The sequence below is a fragment of the Rana temporaria genome, chromosome 7 (genome assembly GCF_905171775.1).
Source record: "Rana temporaria chromosome 7, aRanTem1.1, whole genome shotgun sequence".
Taxonomy (NCBI): domain Eukaryota; kingdom Metazoa; phylum Chordata; class Amphibia; order Anura; family Ranidae; genus Rana; species Rana temporaria.
In genome coordinates, this window is record NC_053495.1 from 197,685,366 (window position 1) to 197,706,054 (window position 20,689).

The 20,689-nt window shown below is 45.3% G+C and overlaps 1 protein-coding gene across 1 annotated transcript in view; it reads right to left on the minus strand.

Annotated features, from left to right (window-relative positions):
* Positions 1 to 785: 785 nt before the first annotated feature.
* UBE2U (ubiquitin conjugating enzyme E2 U) overlaps positions 786 to 20,689 on the minus strand; it is a 49,208-nt gene continuing 29,304 nt past the window's right edge. The window contains exons 6-10 of the mRNA XM_040360773.1: positions 16,372 to 16,438; positions 11,145 to 11,233; positions 8,022 to 8,088; positions 3,783 to 3,892; positions 786 to 1,180 (exon numbers count right to left, since the gene is read on the minus strand). Coding sequence (XP_040216707.1) covers positions 999 to 1,180; positions 3,783 to 3,892; positions 8,022 to 8,088; positions 11,145 to 11,233; positions 16,372 to 16,438 — 515 coding nt within the window. The 3' untranslated portion in view covers positions 786 to 998. The remainder of the gene's footprint in view (positions 1,181 to 3,782; positions 3,893 to 8,021; positions 8,089 to 11,144; positions 11,234 to 16,371; positions 16,439 to 20,689) is intronic.

The following is a 20,689-nucleotide window of genomic DNA, read 5'->3' on the forward strand; positions in this document are numbered from 1 at the left end:
AAACATGTATAAAAAAAAAAAAAGGGGGGGGCAGGGCTCAAGTCCTGCGGGAATGCGTGGGAACGGAGTTCCTGCACTTTTTTCACAGCAGGAACGCAGTTCCCTTTGCAGGACTAGAGCAGCCGAGCCGCTCGAGGCAATCCTTCACTAAGCGGCGATGCCCAGCTCCAGTCACTGTCAGGGGCAGGCGAACCTTAGTAATCCTTTATGTTACTGGCGGCTTCCTGTATATGGATTCATCGGGTAGTGTTCGGGTATTCCGTCATTTCCTCGATGCCGCAATGTCTCCTGGGAGCTTTTGTCATTGTTCCCAGGAGACATTGCGGAAGTCTGCCGCGAGTTATCGCGGGATTTAGAAAGAACTTGCTCCCAGGAGATATTGCGGCATTGAGGAAATGACGGAATACCCGCACACTACCTGATGAATCCATATACAGGAAGCAGCCAGTAACATAAAGGATTACTAAGGTACAGTGGATCGGAAAAAACAAAAAAACATGCGGTTTAGTAATTATGCGTATCATTTTTTTTTTTGATGGGGGAGTGGATCTTGGGTGGGAGTTCCCACACTTTTTTCCCCAGGACTTGACCCCTAGGCGGGGGGGGGTTGTCACATGGGGCCCTGGGGACCTCTGAGCCCTTTAATGAAAAACGATATATATATATATATATATATATATATATATATATATATATATATAAATTTATAAAAAAAAAGGGGGGTTGCCATACTGGGGCCCTGGGGACCTCTGGGCCCTTTAATAATAATAATAAAATATATATATATATATAAAAATATATACTGCCTGTACCCCCCTGATGGCGGCCCTGATTACCAGTTTGTATTGGGGTACATAAGGTCACCAAGACTTGCTGGGTATGTTTCGCCATGCCCACAATTGTCATCTTATAAAACAAAGTCCTCCTTTGTTTCCGGGCACAGAGGCTGCAATTATGTGCTGGTACTGTTGGGTTTGTTGGCTGGTTCTGGTCCCCGCTCAGTCTTCTAGTAAATCAGAACTGAGTGTATTAGTCCACACCACCAGGTGATCCACCTCCTCTTCCCGAGGTTCTCCGTCACAGCTGGATCCACAGAACCACACCGTAGCATCTTTATTGGAATCAGATCTCCGGCTTGTATCTGGCTCCGAGCGTCCCAGGAACTCTACGCCGCAATTATCTGAAGGGGGTGAGAAGGGAAAGTTAGAAAGGCACGTGTGAAGTTTTAGGCTGCATTCACACCTCAATGCGGCGTATGTTACCGCCATTTGCCGCGACAAATTGCGGCGTTTTGTCCCGCGATTTTCCGCGACAAAACGCGGCGTTTTTTAAGCCTAGCATACGCCGGAGGGGTGATCAACATTGTCGGCTATGCCGAACGCCGAAAGCTGCCTGAAAAAAAGGTCCGGGACTTGTTTTGAGCTTCAGGCGTATGGCGTTTCGGCATTCGGCGTGGAGATGTGAACCCTCTCCATAGCCGACGATGTTAAATCACCCCTCCAGCATATTGCAGGCAGCAATAGCGTTGCGCTACAGGCGACAATACGCCTATGTGTGAATGGAGCCTTAACAAGTCCTGAGCTGCCCTCATCAGTAGACATGTGCAGTTTGTTTTGGTTCCGAATCGAAATTCTGACACATTTTTTGGTTATTTGGAAATTTGGATGTATTCGAATTTCTGAATTACAATAGTAACAAATTTAAACGAAAATTGCGGACGAAATTTGGATAGTTTTCGAATTGAATTTGAATCAAATAGCCTAGAAAAGAATAGACTATAATAGAAAATAAAAGAATAAAGAGTAAAACAGAACAGAATAGAAAATAAAAGAATGAAAAAAAAAAATAGAACAGAAAATAAAGGGATAGAATGAAAAAAAAAATAATAACTAAGGAATAGAATAGAAAATAAAAGAATAGAATAGAGTAAGACCCCTTTCACAGGGGCGGACAGTTCGGGTCCACTTGTCAGTTTTTTAGGTGGACCTGAACAGACGCTCCATTCAGCAACAGATGTCAGCGTGACACCAGGGCTGTCTTAATCAGAGGGCACACCCGGGCACTGCCCAGGGACCCCAGCTGCATGGGGGACCCCTTGCACTTACACCAAAGCAGCTGGTCCTTGAGCCCACGTTGCCCCAAAATTGGGGGGCCCCCATGACACTGAGAGTTATAGATACACAGGAGAGGCAGTCTGCCTCCTACCTACTTAATGTCTGTTTAGATTACCTGCAGAGTCATCATTGTAGGGGCCCCAGAGCATTACTTTGCCCAGGGGCCCATGATGCTATTAAGACGTCCCTGATTATCACAGAACCTCTGCCAGTACTTCCAATGATTATCACAGAATCTCCGCCAGTACTTCCAATGATTAACACAGAATCTCTGCCAGTAATTCCAATGATAATCACAGAATCTCTGCCAGTACTTCCAATGATGATCACAGAATCTCTGCCAGTACTTCCAATGATTATCACAGAATCTCTGCCAGTACTTCCAATGATTATCACAGAATCTCTGCCAGTACTTCCCATGATGACCACAGAATCTCTGCCAGTACTTCCAATGATTATCACAGAATTTCCGTCAGTACTTCCCATAATTATCACAGAATCCCTGCCAGTACTTCCAATGATGATCACAGAACCTCTGCCAGTACTTCCAATGATGATCACAGAACCTTTGCCAGTACTTCCAATGATTATCACAGAATCTCTGCCAGTACTTCCAATGATTATCACAGAATCTCTGCCAGTACTTCCAATGATTATCACAGAATCTCTGCCAGTACTTCCAATGATTATCACAGAATCTCTGCCAGTACTTCCAATGATTATCACAGAATCTCTGCCAGTACTTCCAATGATTATCACAGAATCTCTGCCAGTACTTCCCATGATGATCACAGAATCCCTGCCAGTAATTCCAATGATTATCACAGAATCCCTGCCAGTAATTCTAATGATTATCACCGAATCTCCGCCAGTACTTCCAATGATGATCACAGAATTTCCGCCAGTACTTCCCATGATGATCACAGAATCTCTGCCAGTACTTCCCATGATTATCACAGAATCTCTGCCAGTACTTCCAATGATTATCACAGAATCTCTGCCAGTACTTCCCATGATGATCACAGAATCTCTGCCAGTACTTCCCATGATGATCACAGAATCTCTGCCAGTACTTCAAATGATTATCACAGAATCTCTGCCAGTACTTCCAATGATTATCACAGAATCTCTGCCAGTACTTCCCATGATGATCACAGAATCTCTGCCAGTACTTCCCATGATGATCACAGAATCTCTGCCAGTACTTCCAATGATTATCACAGAATCTCTGCCAGTACTTCCCATGATGATCACAGAACCTCTGCCAGTACTTCCAATGATGATCACAGAATCTCTGCCAGTACTTCCCATGATGATCACAGAATCTCTGCCAGTACTTCCAATGATTATCACAGAATCTCTGCCAGTACTTCCAATGATTATCACAGAATCTCTGCCAGTACTTCCCATGATGATCACAGAACCTCTGCCAGTACTTCCCATGATGATCACAGAATCTCTGCCAGTAATTCCAATGATTATCACAGAATCTCTGCCAGTACTCCTAATGATTATCACAGAATCTCCGCCAGTACTTCGAATGATGATCACAGAATTTCCGCCAGTACTTCCCATGATTATCACAGAATCTCTGCCAGTACTTCACTATACCTCTGACTGCAGGGGGATTTGCACCACCCTGATACATATAACAGATACAGTACATACACGACAGCCTGCAGAACACACAGTTGTGAGGGTCTTCCTCGCTCCCCAGCTGGATGGATGGAATCACTCCTCTTCTATCATCAATAAACCCATGGGTAAGGATGTTGTATCTATTGATGCAAAAAAGATATACGAAGAGCATTTTGTAGTAGATCAAAACAATTTGGTGCCAAGGCTTAAAGCGGAGTTCCACCCAAAAATGGAACTTCCGCTTTTCGGATTCGTCTCCCCCCCCCCCTCCGGTGTCACATTTGGCACCTTTCAGGGGGAGGGGGGAGCAGATACCTGTATAATAGAGTTATTTGCTCCCACTTCCGGGCATAGATCGCCAGGGCCGCCATCAGGGGGGTACAGGCAGTACACCTGTAAGGGGCCCGGAGGTCCCCAGGGGCCCAGATGGCAACCCCCCTTTTTTTATTTTATTTTTTTATAAAACAAAAAAATATTTTTTTTAATATATTTTTATTTTATTTTTTATTAAAGGGCCAATTTTTATTTTTCTTAGGGGTCTGGAGGTCCCCAGGGCCCCAGATGACAACCCCCTTTTTTTTATAAAAAATAAAAACTTTTTTTATTTATATATATATATATATATTTTTATTTATTTTATTTATTAAAGGGCTCAGAGGTCTTCAGGGCCCCATGTGGCAAACCCCCTTTTTTTATTTTTTAATAAATGTTTATTTTTTTATTTTTGTTTATATATTTTTTTCCCCCAGGGCCCTGGATGGAAACTCCCCCCCCTTTTTTTTTTTTATAAATGCTTATTTTTTTTATATATGTTTGTTTTTATTTATTTTCTATTAAAGGGCCATGAGGTTTATTTTTATTTTTTTATTATTAAAGGGCCCAGGGCCCCAGATGGCAACCCCCCTTTTTTTAAAAATAAATATATATTTTTTATATATATTTTCCATTTCTTTTTTTTCTTTTTATTAAAGGGCCCCGGATAGCAACCCCCCTTTTCTTATATATATTTTTCTTTATTTCTTCTTTTTTTTTTCCTCAATTCGCGGCAGCCCCCCCCCCCCCGCTTCTCAATTTGAGGCGGCAACACCCCCCCCCCCCCCCGGTTCTTTGCTTCAGGGGGCCCATGTCTGAAGCTGTGTAAGGGGCCCCATAATTCCTGATGGCGGCCCTGTAGATCGCCACAGTATTCGCCATGTCCGGATATTCCTCCGCCCCCCCCGCTGTCTTCTGGGAGACACACAGGTCCCAGAAAACAGCAGGAACCAGGGTCTTTTTACCAAAGACATGTAGTAGAATAGATTTTGACCTACATTTTTGAGGATTTTTTTTATTGAATATGTTTTATAGCAGAAAGTAAAAAATATTGTATTTTTTTCAAAATTGTCTTTTTTTGTTTTTGTATAACAAAAATAAATAAATAACAGTGGTGATGAAATACCACCAAAAGAACATTCTATTTGAGTAGTTTTGGTACAGTTTTGCTTGACACTGCAATGACCAGTTAAAGTAGCGCGGTGGCGAATACCAATTTTTTGTGGGACAAGGTCTATTGTTGCTAAGGAGGTCTTTGTTGCTGGTGGGGGGGGGGGGGGAGGCTCTAGTGAAGCTAGCTGCAGGGGTCTATTATTGCTGGGGGAGGGGGTATTTTGTTGCGGGTGATCCATTGTTGTTGGGGGGGGGGGGGATTTATTAACAAATTCTATATAAATTACTTCGTACCACAATTGTTACTTGATTCTGTATTCTCTAAAAAGAGGCAGAACTGGGAGGTGGGTAGGGGGTGGAGCCAAGGAATGGTGCAGGAGTTAGGTAGGGGGGTGGAGACAGAGGATGACCTGGTTATTAAACAAACACACTATTTGTTTTAAATAAACTTTCAATACATAACCAAGGATTCCCTGAGCACCATGGTTTACCTAACTGCTTGCCGACCAGCAGCCGCAGTTATACGGTGGCAGGTCGGCTCCCCTGCATGAGAGCCCGTAGCTATATGTCGGCTCTTGCGCAGGCCACTAGGGGCCCGCTCGCCCCTGACTCCCGTGCGTGTGCCCAGCGGGCGCGATCGCCGCCGGGCACACGCGATCGCTCGTTACAGAGCGGGGACCGGGAGCTGTGTGTGTAAACACACAGCTCCCGATCCTGTCAGGGAGAGAAATGCTGATCTTCTGTTCATACAAAGTATGAACAGAAGATCAGTAATTTCCCCTAGTCAGTCCACCCCCCCTACAGTTAGAACACACCCAGGGAACATACTTAACCCCTTCCCCGCCCCCTAGTGTTAACCCCTTCACTGCCAGTGGCATTTTTATAGTAATCCAATGCATTTTTATAGCACTGATCGCTATAAAAATGCCAATGGTCCCAAAAATGTGTCAAAAGTGTCTAAAGTGTCCGCCATAATGTCGCAGTACCGAAAAAAAAAATATCGCAGATCGCCGCCATTACTAGTGAAACACAAAATATTAATAAAAATGCCATAAAAATACCCTCTATTTTGTAAACGCTATAACTTTTGTGCAAACCAATCAATAAACGCTTATTGCGTTTTTTTTTTACGAAAAATATGTAGAAGAATACGGATCGGCCTAAACTGAGGAAAAAAATGTTTTTTTTGGGGGATATTTATTACAGCAAAAAGTAAAAAATATTATTTTTTTTTCAAAATTTTCACTCTATTTTTGTTTATAGCGCAAAAACGAAAAACCGCAGAGGTGATCAAATACCACCAAAAGAAAGCTCTATTTGTGGGGAAAAAAGGACGCCAATTTTGTTTGGGAGCCACGTCGCACGACCGCGCAATTGTCAGTTAAAGCGACGCCGAATCGCAAAAAGTGCTCTGGTCTTTGACCAGCAATATGGTCCGGGGGTTAAGTGGCTAAAGAAAGGGCACAACAGTAGAGTGGATTGCTTTCCAGTTAACTTTGTCAGGCATAACAATAGCTGAATATAGAAAAGGGGAGTAAAGCTCCAACTGCTGGCCGAAAAGAAAACTGGATAATATGGGCCAGATTCACAAAGAGTTACGCCGGCGTATCAGCAGATACGCCGACGTAACTCAGAATCTAAGCCCGTCGTATGTCTAAATGTATTCTCAAACTGAGATACACTTAAACATGCCTAAGATACGACGGCCTGCGCCGTCGTATCTTAGGGTGCAATATTTACGCTGGCCGCTAGGTGGCGCGTCCATTGAGGTTGGCGTAGAATATGCTAATGAGTAGTTACGCCAATTCACGAACGTACGCTTGCCCGTCGCAGTAAAGATACGCTGTTTCTGTAAGAGATACGCGGCGTAAAGATAAACATGCCCCCTAGGTGGCGTATCCTATGTTAAAGCGGAGTTCCGGCCACAATTTCACTTTTTAAATATAAATACCCCTGTAATACACAAGCTTAATGTATTCTAGTAATGTTAGTCTGTAAACTAAAGTCCGTTTTGTTAGGTTGTTACAGCATTTAGACACTTTATAAAATAGAAATTGACTGGGGCCATCTTAAGTGTGGGCATCATGAAGCCAGACTGTATGACTTCCTGGATTTCAGCCTTGCAAATCTCGCACATGCTCAGTGCTGCACAAGCAGTGTCAGATCAGGTTTCAGCACCTGTGCTGTCCAAGTCACATGATTCTTTGAGACTGGGGAGTGCACAGACTCCTGGAAAGTTACACCCACTACATTCCCAGGAGTCTGTGCGGTGTAGGTTAGGAAGCATTAAGCACCTAGGTGCAGGAAGTGGGAAGATTAACTATTCTGCCTAGCAACAACACTTTGAAGGCATCTAAAAAAAAAAAAATTTTTTCGTAAAGGACTAATGACATTTTTTTAAAACTACTGATGTAATGTTATATTTATGGGTGGAACTCCACTTTAAGTATGGCCGTCGTCATTTGCGTAATTCGTCCGTGAATAGGGCTGGACGCCATTTACGTTGACGTCGAAACCAATGACGTCCTTGCGACGTCATTTAGCGCAATGCACGTCGGAAAATTTTAGGGACGGCGCATGCGCATTAGGTTCGGCGCGGGAACGCGCCTAATTTAAATGCACTACGCCCCCTAGGCAGATCATTTGAATTACGCGGGCTTGCGCCGGGGGATTTACGTTGCGCCGCGGCAACTTTACAGGCAAGTGCTTTGTGAATCAAGCACTTGCCCGTAAAACTTGCGGCGGCGTAACGTAAATGAGATACGTTACGCCGCCGCAGATGTACGAGAATCTGGCCCTATGAATATAATGATGCTGAATACAGCCGTGTGTTGTCCTACTTACTGTTTGTTTGCAGTACTGGTTCCATTGGTTTGATGGTACGGTGTTTTGGATTTGAGTCCTTTATGCCCTGCCAATAAAAATGGAAAATGGATTGTCGAGCAATGTCCTGAGGTTGAAACTTGTACAAATAAGCATTATGTTATATTTGTTTAAGTAAGTGCAAAAGACAAACTATCCCCTTGTTCATCATACCGCAACTGCATCCATTGCATATAGCTGTAGTGCAGCCCCTTTCACCTCTATGGGGTTTGGCGGCGGGCGATATTGACTGATGAATGTGTTATAGGGTCGCCACCTTTTCTTCACGTCAAACCCGAACACTATAGCAGCACACAGCAATTTTTTTTATAGTATAAACTATACATATATTTTGATATTAACCCCTTCCGTAAAGGGCATTTTTACCCCCTTCCTGCCCAGACCAATTTTTTGTTTTCAGCGCTGTTGCACTTTGAATGACAATTGCGCAGTCATGCAACACTGTACCCAAATAAAATCTTGATGTTTTTTCCCCACAAATAGAGCTTTCTTTTGGTGGTATTTGATCATCTCTGCGGTTTTTATTTTTTTGCGCTATAAACAAAAGAAGAGCGACAATAAAAAAAAAATATATATATTTAAACATTTTTGATTTAACCACTTCTCTACTTTGGGTGTTTTTCAGATTTGGTGTTTACAAGACTAAAACAGTTTTTTTTTGCTAGAAAATTACTTAAAACCCACAAACATTATATATTTATTTTTTTCTAACACCCTAGAGAATAAAATGGCGATCATTGCAATACTTTTTGTCACACCATATTTGCGCAGCGGTCCTACAAGCGCACTTTTTTTGGAAAAAAAATCACTTTTTTGAATTAAAAAATAAGACAGCAATAAATTTGGCCCAATTTTTTTATATATTGTGAAAGATAATGTTACGCCGAGTAAAATGATACCCAACATGTCACGCTTACAAATTGCGCCCGCTCGTGGCATGGCGTCTAACTTTTACCCTTAAAAATCTCGATAGGCAACGTTTAAAAAATTCTATAGGTTGCATTTTTTGAGTTACAGAGGAGGTCTAGGGCTAGAATTATTGCTCTCGCTCTAACGATCGCGGCGATACCTCACTTGTGTGGTTTGAACACCGTTTTCATATGCGGGCGCTACTCGCGTATGCGTTCGCTTCTGCGAATGAGCTCGTCGGGACGGGGCGATTTAACATTTTTTTTTTTTCTTATTTATTTTTATTTATTTTATTATTTTTTACACTGGAAAAAAAAAATGATCACTTTTTTTCCTATTACAAGGAATGTAAACATCGCTTGTAATAGAAAAAAGCATGACAGGTCCTCTTAAATATGAGATCTGGGGTCAAAAAGACCTCACATCTCATATTTAGACTAAAATGCAAAAAAAAAAAAAAAAAAAAATTTGAAAATGTCATTTTTTCAAATGACAAAAAAAAAAATGTTTCTTTAGGAGGCTGGGCGGGACTGACGTTTTGACGTCACTTCCGCCCAGCAGAGCTATGGGGACGGGCGAAGGAGATTTTTCCTTCAGTCTCGTCCCCGCTCAGCTGCCGAACGGTCCCGATCTCCTCCGCCGCTACCGACGGCTCCGGTAAGCGGCGGTGGGCGCAGGAGAGCGGCGGGAGGGGGGGCCCCTCTCCCGCCACCGATAACGGCGATCTCGCGGCGAATCCGCCGCGGAGACCACCGTTATCGTTAACAGAACCGCAGACACTAAAGATTGATACCTCGGTTGTGGCAGCAGCTGCTGCTGTTACCGAGATATCAATCTTTAAAGTTAGGCTGTATAAAGACGTACAGCGGTTTAGAAGTGGTTAATAAATATCACAATTAAAAAAAAAAAAAATGTTTCCTCAGTTTAGACCGATACGTATTCTTCTACATATTTTTGTTAAAAAAATTGCAATAAACGTATATTGATTGGTTTGCGCAAAACTATAGCGTCTATAAAATAGTTGATGGATTTCTCCCTCACATTAGAGTCCACAGAGTTCCCCTTTTACTTTTTGAACTTGCAGAGTTCCCTTACACTGTAAGGGGGGACTCTGCAGACTCTGATGTAAGGGAGAACTTTTTTTTTATTCTGCACTGACTGTCTTCTAAATTGCCCCAAATCCGGGGACAAAACCGGGGACAGACTTGGTCCGGGGACAGTGTCCTCAATCCGGGGACTATCCCCGGAAACCGGGGATGTTTGGTCACCCTACTACAGCGTGCCTCCGCCCGAGGGATCGAAGGGCTCAGGTGATTAAAACGGGGGGGGGGGGGGGGGGCGGTCACTGTCAGAATTTTTTTCACCTTAAAGCGGATCTCCGCCGGAAAATAAATATTAAAGGCCAGCAGCTACAAATACTGCAGCTGATGACTTTTAATATTAGCACACTTACCTGTCCTGGAGTTCAGCGACGTCTGCAGCAGAGGACGGGCGATCGCACCATCCTCTGTGAGGGAATCAGGAAGTGAAGCGCTCCGGCTTCACTGCCCGATTCCCTACGGCGCATGCGTGAGCTGCGCAGCGGCTGACTGGTCCCTGTTGTGTTCTGGGAGCCGAGTGTTTCCCAGAACACAACGGCAGGGCCGATCCTAGGGTCAAATGTGACACCGGAGGGGGCGGGGGGTTACGATGAGCGGAAGTTCCACTATAGGGTGGAGCTCCGCTTTAATAAATAGAATGCATTAGGGTAAAAAAAACCACAAGGGTTTACAACCCCTTTAAGTAAAATAAATACATTTTTTTTTCTTCTCATGAACGCAACAATAAAAAAAGTATTAAACCAATATCCCAAAATTTGAGAAGTTTGAGTTTTAGACACTGTGCTGTTTCCTGGAACAACAGTGACATCTACTGGTCATACAAGACACTGCGCCTGAGGTACCACTGCAGACAAAACTCTGATCCTTTTCAACTTCCATCACACAAACTACTTTCCTGTGAGCAAAATTATATAAAGACTCGGCTCCTAAATACTATACAGGTGACGCCATCATGCCTCAGTAGCCGCAGTGAGAGAGAAAAGAATAGTGCTGCATAGATATAAAACGCGGTAAGTCTAAAAAACAAACAAAAAAACATTGCGACTCGCAGTTTGCATGCCCCTGTCCATCTTACCTGCAGCTTGTAAATTCTCAGGATCAGTTGATGTAGCAATTCCACTCCAAATTTGGTGATAATCTTCAAAAGAAATGGCTTTTATCTTCCTGCAATATCAAATCACAAATCATCAAATCACGATGAACAGTCTATGGCCCAGATTCACAAAGGAGATACGACGGCGTAACTTCAGATACGCCGTCGTATCTCTGAGTCTGGCCGGACGTATCTATGCGCCTGATTCATAGAATCAGTTACGCATATATTTCTATTAGATCCGACCGGCGTAAGTCTCTTACGCCGTCCGATCTTAACTGCATGTTTACGCTGGCCGCTAGGGGCGTGTACTCTGATTTACGCCTAGAGATATGTAAATCAGCTAGATATGCGAATTCACGAACGTACGCCCGGCCGACGCAGTACAGATACGCCGTTTGCGTTAGGCTTTTCCCGGCGTAAAGTTACCCCTGCTATATGGTGGCGTACATGCGGCATACCAATGTTAAGTATGGACGTCGTTCCCGCGTCGAATTTTGAAAATTTTACATTTACGTCCGTGAATGGGGCTGGACGTAATTTACGTTCACGTCGAAACCAATACGTCCTTGCGGCGTACTTTGGAGCAATGCACACTGGGAGATTCCACGGACGGCGCATGCGCCGTCCGTGAAAAACGTCAATCACGTCGGGTCATGGGTAATTTAAATAACACACGCCCACCTCTTCACAATTTGAATTAGGCGGGCTTACGCCGGCCTAATTACGCTACGCCGCCGCAACTTTCTTTTGAGAATACGGCACTTGCCTATAAAAGTTGCGGAGGCGTAATGTAAATAGGATATGTTACGCCAGCACAAAGATACGCCATTCTACGTGAATCCGTGCCTATATTCCTAGGAGAAGCATGTAGTAAGCGCTGAGTGGGTGGAGATTAACCCCTTGTGGACAGTGTCTTGTTACCAGAATGATAAAATAAAAGCGTGACACAAGCGTTGATAACCGCGATGATTTATACAGTATGTGTATGTTAGTTGTTGTAGCTGTAGTACCGCCTAGAAACAATGATGCACATTTTGCATTTTCTTAATCCTGCCTAAAACATACTGACACTAACTGACACTGACACTAATTAAAAAAATAAAATAAAAAATATTTAAAGGGCTTTCACACTGAGGCGATGCGCTGGCAGGAGATAAAAAAATCTCCTGTCAGCAGCATCTTTGGAGCGGTGAGAGGAGCGACGTGTATACCGCTCCTTCACCGCTCCTTCCCATTGAAAACAATGGGAAACCGCGGCAATACCGAGGCGTATTGTGGGCGGTATTAACCCTTTATTGGCCGCTAGCGGGGGTTAATACCACACCGCTAGCGGTCGATTCCCACGGCAATCCCGGCGGTATAGCGCCGATATTTTTAGCGCCGATGTACAGCCACCGCGGCTACACGTCCAATGTGAAAGGGGCCTAAGATACAAGTCAGATTTCAGGCATCCCCTGAAACAAAAATGTCATTTTGGGTTAACTCACGTCTAAAGGGATGCGGGCCCAGCAGCTTTCCTCATTAGAGCTCTGCAGGTGCACAGCTGATTGTTAATTATGAAACCACTCCTATTAGAGCCCTTTCACACTGGAAACGCCTATAGCGGAGCGTTAAAATAGCGGTAAAACACCGCTATTTTACAGCGATTTTACTGCGTTTTTACCGCGTTTTCAATGGAGAGGGGAGCGTTTTTAGAGCGTTTTTTAGCGCTCAAAAGCTGCTCCAAAGATGCTGCTTTCTCAACGCTCCTCCAGCGCAACATCTCAGTGTGAAAGGGTCCATTGAGATGCACGGGGAGCGTTTTATGAGCGTTTTAATAGCGCTATTTTTACAATTGAAAACGTGGCAAAAACTCACCAGTGTTACTTTCCCACATGGGACACAGGCAAACATACAGGGATTTCTACAGAATAACAAAAAGGTAGGAATCTGAAACAAAGTTTGTTAAAATCCTTGCAATGTACACAGACCTCCCAGAGGGGAGTATCCTTTTCTCAACAAAAGTGCTTTAAATTCTACCCATAATATGCTGACCATGATCTTTGACCCCAAACCTAACCCAGGCACTGGCAAACCTTGATCTCGTTATTTTTTTCTCTATTCTTTTTATTTTTTACATGTCCTCTCCTTCAAGAAGAGGAAGTAAACACAGGGGCGGGCACACTCAGACTGATCACAATCAGCCAATCAGAGTCTATCACAGTGATCAGGTAACCGACAGTCCCGGGTCCCGATCGTTAGTACGAGATACGCCGCGTAAGTGCAAATATGCGCCGTCGTATCTATGCGCCGTGCCCATAAACTGAGTTACGCCTAAAAATAGGCTTCCTACGACCGACGTAACTTGCCTACGCCGTCGTATCGTGGGCGCATATTTACGCTGGGCGCATTTGCCGCTCCCATTGATTTTCTATGCACATATGCGAATGAGGGAGATACGCCGATTCACGAACGTACTTACGCCCGGCGCATAATATACGCGGTTTCCGTAAGTCATACGTCCGGCGTGAAGTTATTCCCCATATATGAGGTGCAACTCATGCTAAGGTATGGACCAGGGAACACAGCGGTCGTATTTTACGTCGTTTACGTAGTACGTGAATAGGGCTGGGCGTAGGTTACGTTCACGTCCTAGGCAGTGATCCGTCGTATCTTAGGGAGTAGTTCCGACGTGATTCTGAGCATGCGCACTGGGATGCGTCCACGGGATGGCGCATGAGCCGTTTTCGTTTTAAGTACTTCTATGACGCTTGGACCATCATTTGCATGGGGTCACGCCTCATTAGCATGGCTCACGCCCACTTCTACCTACGACGGCTTAAGCCGAGGGAACCCAGCGCAGTTTGGGAGGCAAGTGCTTTGAGAATTCGGTGCTTGCCTCTCTGCGCGACGTCGGCGTAGCGTATATTAGATACGCTACACCGGCATAAATATGCGCCAATGTATGTGAATCCGGGCCATAGTGTATATGGAACACAAGGACACAAGGGTGCAGTAATATAATCTCAACATTTGAGGGCAGTATTGTCCAACCAGAACACTCCATCGACAGTTCTCACCATCTCTTTTGCTCAGTCATTGCAGACCAGACTTTCTGTTTATTTGCTTGGTGAAAATGGGATTGCTTCGGGAAACCAGTAATAGCTTCTGAAACCGAAGAGTTCAAGCCTCTGTTTAGCTATTTTTTTTACCTTGGCTAGGTACGACGGGCCATTCAGAAAGTGATGCGCGACTCACGCATACGCAGTAGGAAACCGGCGGTTTCCCTTAGTTACAATGGTGGCGTCTGCCAATGGACGGATCGGTCTCGGGGGGGGGGGGGGGGTACTTTGCGGGCTCCCTGGACAGGAAAGTGTCCTTAAGATTTTTTTTTACTGGTAATGGCGCTGATGAGCGACTTATAGTAGGACCGTGATATTGCGGTGGACAAGTCAGACAGTTTTGACACTTTTTGGGGACCAGTGACCCTAATATAGCGATCAGTGCTAAAAATATTGGCTTTGACTAGGGGAAGGCATTGATCCATGTGGAGCACAGCATCAATACCTTCCCTTCTGACAGAGTGGCGTGTCTGCAGTACCCGCCGCTGGGCTCCTGCCAAGTGTGGTCACCGGCAGCATGTGAGCGATCCCCAGACCCGGAAGTGTCAGAGCACATACTAGGTACGTGATCTGGCGACTGGCGCAGAGCGGCCGCCCTGCCACAGTTTATGTACAGAGGGCGATCCGCAAATGGTTAAAGCGGAGGCCCACACAAAAATAGAACCTCCGATGTCTGGAATCCCCCCCCCCCTCCGGTGTCACATTTGGCACCTTTCAGGGGAGAGGGGGGGAGCAGATGCCTGTCTAAGACAGGTATTTGCACCCACTTCCGGGCATAGATCCCTGCATTATCTGCGGGAGTCCATGCCACATCGCGCCCCGCTGTCTTCTGGGAGACACACGGTCCCAGAAGACAGCAGGGACCAGTGGCATTGTGCAGCGCGAGTTGTGCATGGGCAGTAGGGAACCAGGAAGTGAAGCCGCAAGGCTTCACTTCCTGATTCCCTTACCGAAGATGGCGGCGGCAGCATCCGAGAGCCGAGGCAGAGATCGGCTTCGGGGTCCTGACATCGCGGGCGCCCTGGACAGGTAAGTCTCCTTATATTAACCACTTCCATACCGGGCACTTATACACCTTCCTGCCCAGACCAATTTTCAGCTTTCAGCACTGTTGCACTTTGAATGACAATTGCGCGGTCATGCTACACTGTACCCAAACTACATGTTTATAATTTTGTACCCACAAATAGAGCTTTCTTTTGGTGGTATTTGATCACCTCTGGGATATTTATTTTCTGCAAAAAAAATAAAAAAATGACCGAAAATTTAGAAAAAATTTTTTTTTTTTGTTTCTGTTATAAAACATTGTAAATAAGTATGTTTTCTCCTTCACTGATGGGCACTGATGGTACTGCACTGACGGGCACTGATAAGGCGGCACTGATGGGCACCGATGAGGTGGCACTGATGTGGTGGCATTGATGGGCACTAATATGCGGCACTGATGGGCGGCATGGATGGGCACTGATAGGTGGCACGGATAGGCGGCATGGATGGGCTTGGATAGGCGGCACGGATGGGCACGGATAGGTGGCAAAGATGGGCACAGATAGGCGGCACAGATGGGCACGGATAGGCGGCACGGACGGGCACGGATGGGCACGGATAGGCGGCACGGACAGGCACTGATAGGCGGCATGGATGGGCGCTGATAGGCGGCATGGATGGGCACTGATAGGCGGCATGGATGGGCATAGATGGGCACTATTGTATGTGTTGTACTAATGGATGCCAATCAGTGCCAAACAATGCCTGCCAATCAGTGATGCCCATTGTGGGCACTGATTGGCATCCATTGCGGCACTGATTGGCATCCATTTTTTGTGTCCTCCTCATCCCTGGTGGCATCTTTTTTTTTATCCCTGGTGGTCCCCACTCCCCCCCCCCCCCAAAAAAAAAATGAATTGCCAAATGTGGCATGTAAGGGGGCAAGGAGTGGATTAAGCGGAAGTTCCATTTTTGGGTGGAACTCCGCTTTAATAGTGTTCTTGCATTTGGCACCAGTGCCAATGGAATTGGTCCTGCTGTAAGTCCTGGGGCAGTTGGGTAAGAGACAATAGGCCTCATAAAGTGGATAAAACAGAATAAATACAAGTCATACAGACCTTTGCGCAGGTGTTTTCTCTGTGGCCGATGGCTCTCTAACCGGTGTACAATCTTGAAACGAACCAGCTGCAAAAGTGAAATTGCGTATGAATAAACCTTCAGAGATTCTTGGTTTCCTGACTATTGCAGCTTCTGGCAATCCTCAGTCAGAGGAAGAACAGGCTACCCGAGATACAGTAGTTGAGCTCATGATATTCATATGGTCTTGGTATGACAATCCTAAAGGCCTGGGATATGAAATGTACATCGGAGGGATTACCGAAAATATGACTTCATTCACTACTGGGGAAACGCAACAATCTTTTACCGTTCACAGGTGACATGAAATGATGGACATTAACGAGAACTTAACCACTTCCATACCGGGCACTTACGCACCTTCCCGCCCAAGCCAATTTTCAGCTTTCAGCACTGTCGCACTTTGAATGGCAATTGCGCGGTCATGCTACACTGTACCCAAACATAATTGGCGTCCTTTTTTCCCCACAAATAGAGCTTTCCTTTGGTGGTATTTGATCACCTCTGCGATTTTTTTTTTTGCGCAACAACGAAAAAAAGACTGAACATTTTGAAAAAAAATTACGTTTTTATTTTTTTCTGTTAATTTTTTTGTAAATAAGTAAGTTTTCTCTTTCAATTACGGGCACTGATATGGCGGCATTGATGGGCACCGATGAGATGGCACTGATGGACATCGATGAGGTAGTACTGACGGGCACAGATGAGGTGGCACTGATTGGCGGCGCTGGTATGCGGCACTGATGGGCACACATAGGCGGCACTGATGGGCACACATAGGCGGCACTGATGGGCACTCATGGGCGGCACTGATGGGCACTCATGGGCAGCACTTATGGGTGGCACTGATGGATACTTATGGGTGGCACAGATGGGCACTGATAGGTGGGCACTGTTGGACACTGTGGGGTGGCACTGTTGGACACTGTGGGGTGGCACTGATGGACACTGTGGGGTGGCACTGATGGACACTGTGGGGCGGCACTGATTTACCCATGTTGCCAGTCAGTGCCCATTTGTGGGCACTGATTGGCATATTTCCCCCCCCCTTTTTTTTTTTTGCCCTTCCCTGGTCCAGGGTGGGCTTCCCTGTTGGTCCAGTGTGGCGACCCGAAGGGGGGGCTGTGCTGATAAACAATCAGCGCGAACCCCCCCCTGTCAGGAGAGCCGCCGATCGGCTGTCCTCTACTCGCGTCTGTCAGACACGGTTAAGGAAGAGCCATCAACGGCTCTTCCTGTTTACATCGTGATCAGCCGTGATTGGACACGGCTGATCACGTGGTAAAGAGTCACCGTGAGAGACTCTTTACCGAGATCGGTGTTGCGGGGTGTCAGACTGACACCCTGCAACAACGATCGCCGCGATGCGCGCCCCCAGGGGTGCGCAGCGGCTCAGAATCCTGAGGACGTCATATGACGTCCGGTCAGGATTCTACTTTTTTTTTTTTTTTTGCAAGAAAATTTTTATTGAGTATTTATGCGATACAGAGTTTTTCATAATGTAACAGTACATAAGATAGTGAATATGTAATTTGTCATCAATAAGCATCTACAAGGACTGTAAAAATAAGACAAAACATCTTCAATCAGATAATACTACCGAGAGTGAGAAGTGAAAAGTGACTCCCCCCATCCCACCCACCCCGTAAAGGGGGCAATCTGTGGGTGGCGAGAGTGGGAAAGCATCTCTTAGAGAGAAGGTTTCTTTCTCAAAAATATCAGTACATGTTTGCCTAATGCTACTTTGTATCTATAAGAAAAAAGCAAGACATAGGAATTTAAGTAACTGACCTATGACCCATATGAACGAACCATGAAAGTAAAACGAAACATCTTCAATCAACCAATATTTCTGAAAATGAGAAGCAACTCCCCCCCTCTCCCCCACCCCGCGAAGGGAACAATCTGTGGGTAACAAGAAGGAGAGCACACCCCTCAGTAAGAAGGCTTCCTTCTCCGGACCATCAGCAGGCCCTTACCTAATGCTGCTTTGTTCCCAGCTTACTGGTTTCTTTCTGCTCTTGAGAGGACAGTATAGGGAAGTGGTGAGGGGGAATAATGGCCAAGAGGGAGATGAGAATTCCGGTCAGCCGACATCACCCCCTCCCGTTGTCGATGAAGGATCTGTAGGACTGGGGACCACTAGTTGTGTAAGGGAATCCATGTAATGTAACCAGTTTGCCCATATGTGTCTGTACTTTTCATGTGAATCTTTGGCTTGGTGTATTAATCTTTCCATTTCTTCTGTTTTGTTTACCCTTTTCAGCCAATCATCAATTGTCGGGGGGGTTTTGGATCTCCAGTACAGAGGGATGCACTGTGTGGCCGCATTTACTAGATGGAGCGCCAGAGAGTGTTGATATTTTGATTTTGTTATGGGAGAATGATGTAGTAAGAATTGTTCTGGAGAGCAAGCTATTGGCAGGGTGGTGACCTGGACTATGCGTTCGTGTACTGTTTTCCAGAATTGTGTCAATGAGGGGCATTCCCACCAGATATGAAGAAATGAGCCCTCTGCTCCATCACATCTCCAGCAACTTGAGGACACAGTCGGGAAGATTTTATGGAGTTTGTCAGGTGTCCGATACCATCTAGTGCATATTTTGAATCTATTTTCTTGTGCTGTTACACTAATAGAGCCTTTATGTGTGTATTCCCAGGTAAGTTTCCAGTCCTCGTCAGATAAGCGTAGGGTGAGGTCGGTGTCCCAGGCAGTTCGGGTGTTGTTGGTAAGAATTTTATCCTGGGAGAGCAGGGAGTATAAAATCGAGATTAGATGGCGCATGGGTACCTTTGAAGTACATATCTGCTCTAGGGGTGACAGATCTCTACACCACGACGAATTAGACCGGGTAGAGCTAAAGAAGTGTTTAAATTGGAGATATTTAAAAACAGAAATAGAGATGTGTGGGAGCTTGGTGACCAGGTCCGGGTATGCTAACAACTTGCCACTTTGGTAAAAATGGTGTGCTCGGAGTGTCTGGAGAGACGGGTCCGAAACTGGGTGGGTGAAGGTAACGTTGGGAGGAAAGTCTGGGCTAAGTGATAGAGGCGTTAATGGACCAGGAGAGGGATTTATTTTAAGGGTTTTACAAGCTGCTTTAAAGTTTAGTATCGTGGGCCCGATTAATGGATGTTCTGTGCAGTTTTTGGGTATTGAACCGGGTTTTATCCAGGGCAAATGGGAGATGGGAAATTTAAGATATGCATTTTCCAATTCGACCCATTCTTTGTTTGCCCCATGGAGGTGCCAGTCAACGAGTCTCGTAAGGAGGCAGGCTTTGTGGTAAGTGGATATGTCAGGGACGCCTAGGCCGCCGCTGCATTTTGGTTGGATCAATTTGGCCCAACTTAGTCTCGGAGCTTTACCTGCCCAAAGAAAATTTCTGCAGTGTCTCTTGAATGTGTTAAAGAAGGTCTGTGGGAGCTTAATTGGGATTGCTTGAAGAAGGTACAAAATCCGTGGGAGGACATTCATTTTAAGTACTGATGCCCTGCCGAACCACGAAATCTTGCCTTTATTCCAGTCCGACATGTCTGTCTTAATAGACATCAAAGCGGGCAGGAAGTTGAGTTCGAACAGTTTATTTAAGTTTTTCGGGACTTTGATACCTAAGTATGTGATGTGATCTGTTTCCCATTTAAAGGGAAAATTCTTTTTACATAAATCTATTGTTGTGGTCGGCAGGGTGACGTTTAGCGCTGTTGATTTATCAAAATTTATTTGGAGGTTAGATAGTGAGTTGAAAAGTTTGAAATCCAAAAGGAGGTTAGGAATCGAAGTGATTGGGTCAGAGAGGAACATCAAGACATCATCCGCATATGCGGCAATCTTATACTGTTTCCCCCGGATCTCAATCCCCCTAATAGCTGCGTTGGCCTGCAATCTTCTGAGGAGGGGTTCCATCAAAATGATGAAAATGAGGGGGGAAAGAGGGCAACCCTGACGAGTTCCATTGGCTATGGAGAAGGCATCCGATAGGTGGCCGTTCACCCTGATCCGTGCTGAAGGAGCAGAGTATAGCATCAGGATCATTTGGACAAAACGGGCCGGAAAACCAATTCTATACAGCACCGATGTCATGTAATCCCAGGCCACTCTATCGAATGCCTTCTCAGCGTCCAGGGACAAAAAGAATCCGGCTTTATTAGAGGTTGTTAGCCAATGGTGTACGTTGAGAGCTTTGGTGGTGTTGTCCCTGGCTTCTCTACCAGGGACAAATCCAACCTGTTCTGTTGAGATTAGACTGGGTATCAGTGGAATAAGACGGTTGGCAATTATTTTGGCGTATAGTTTAA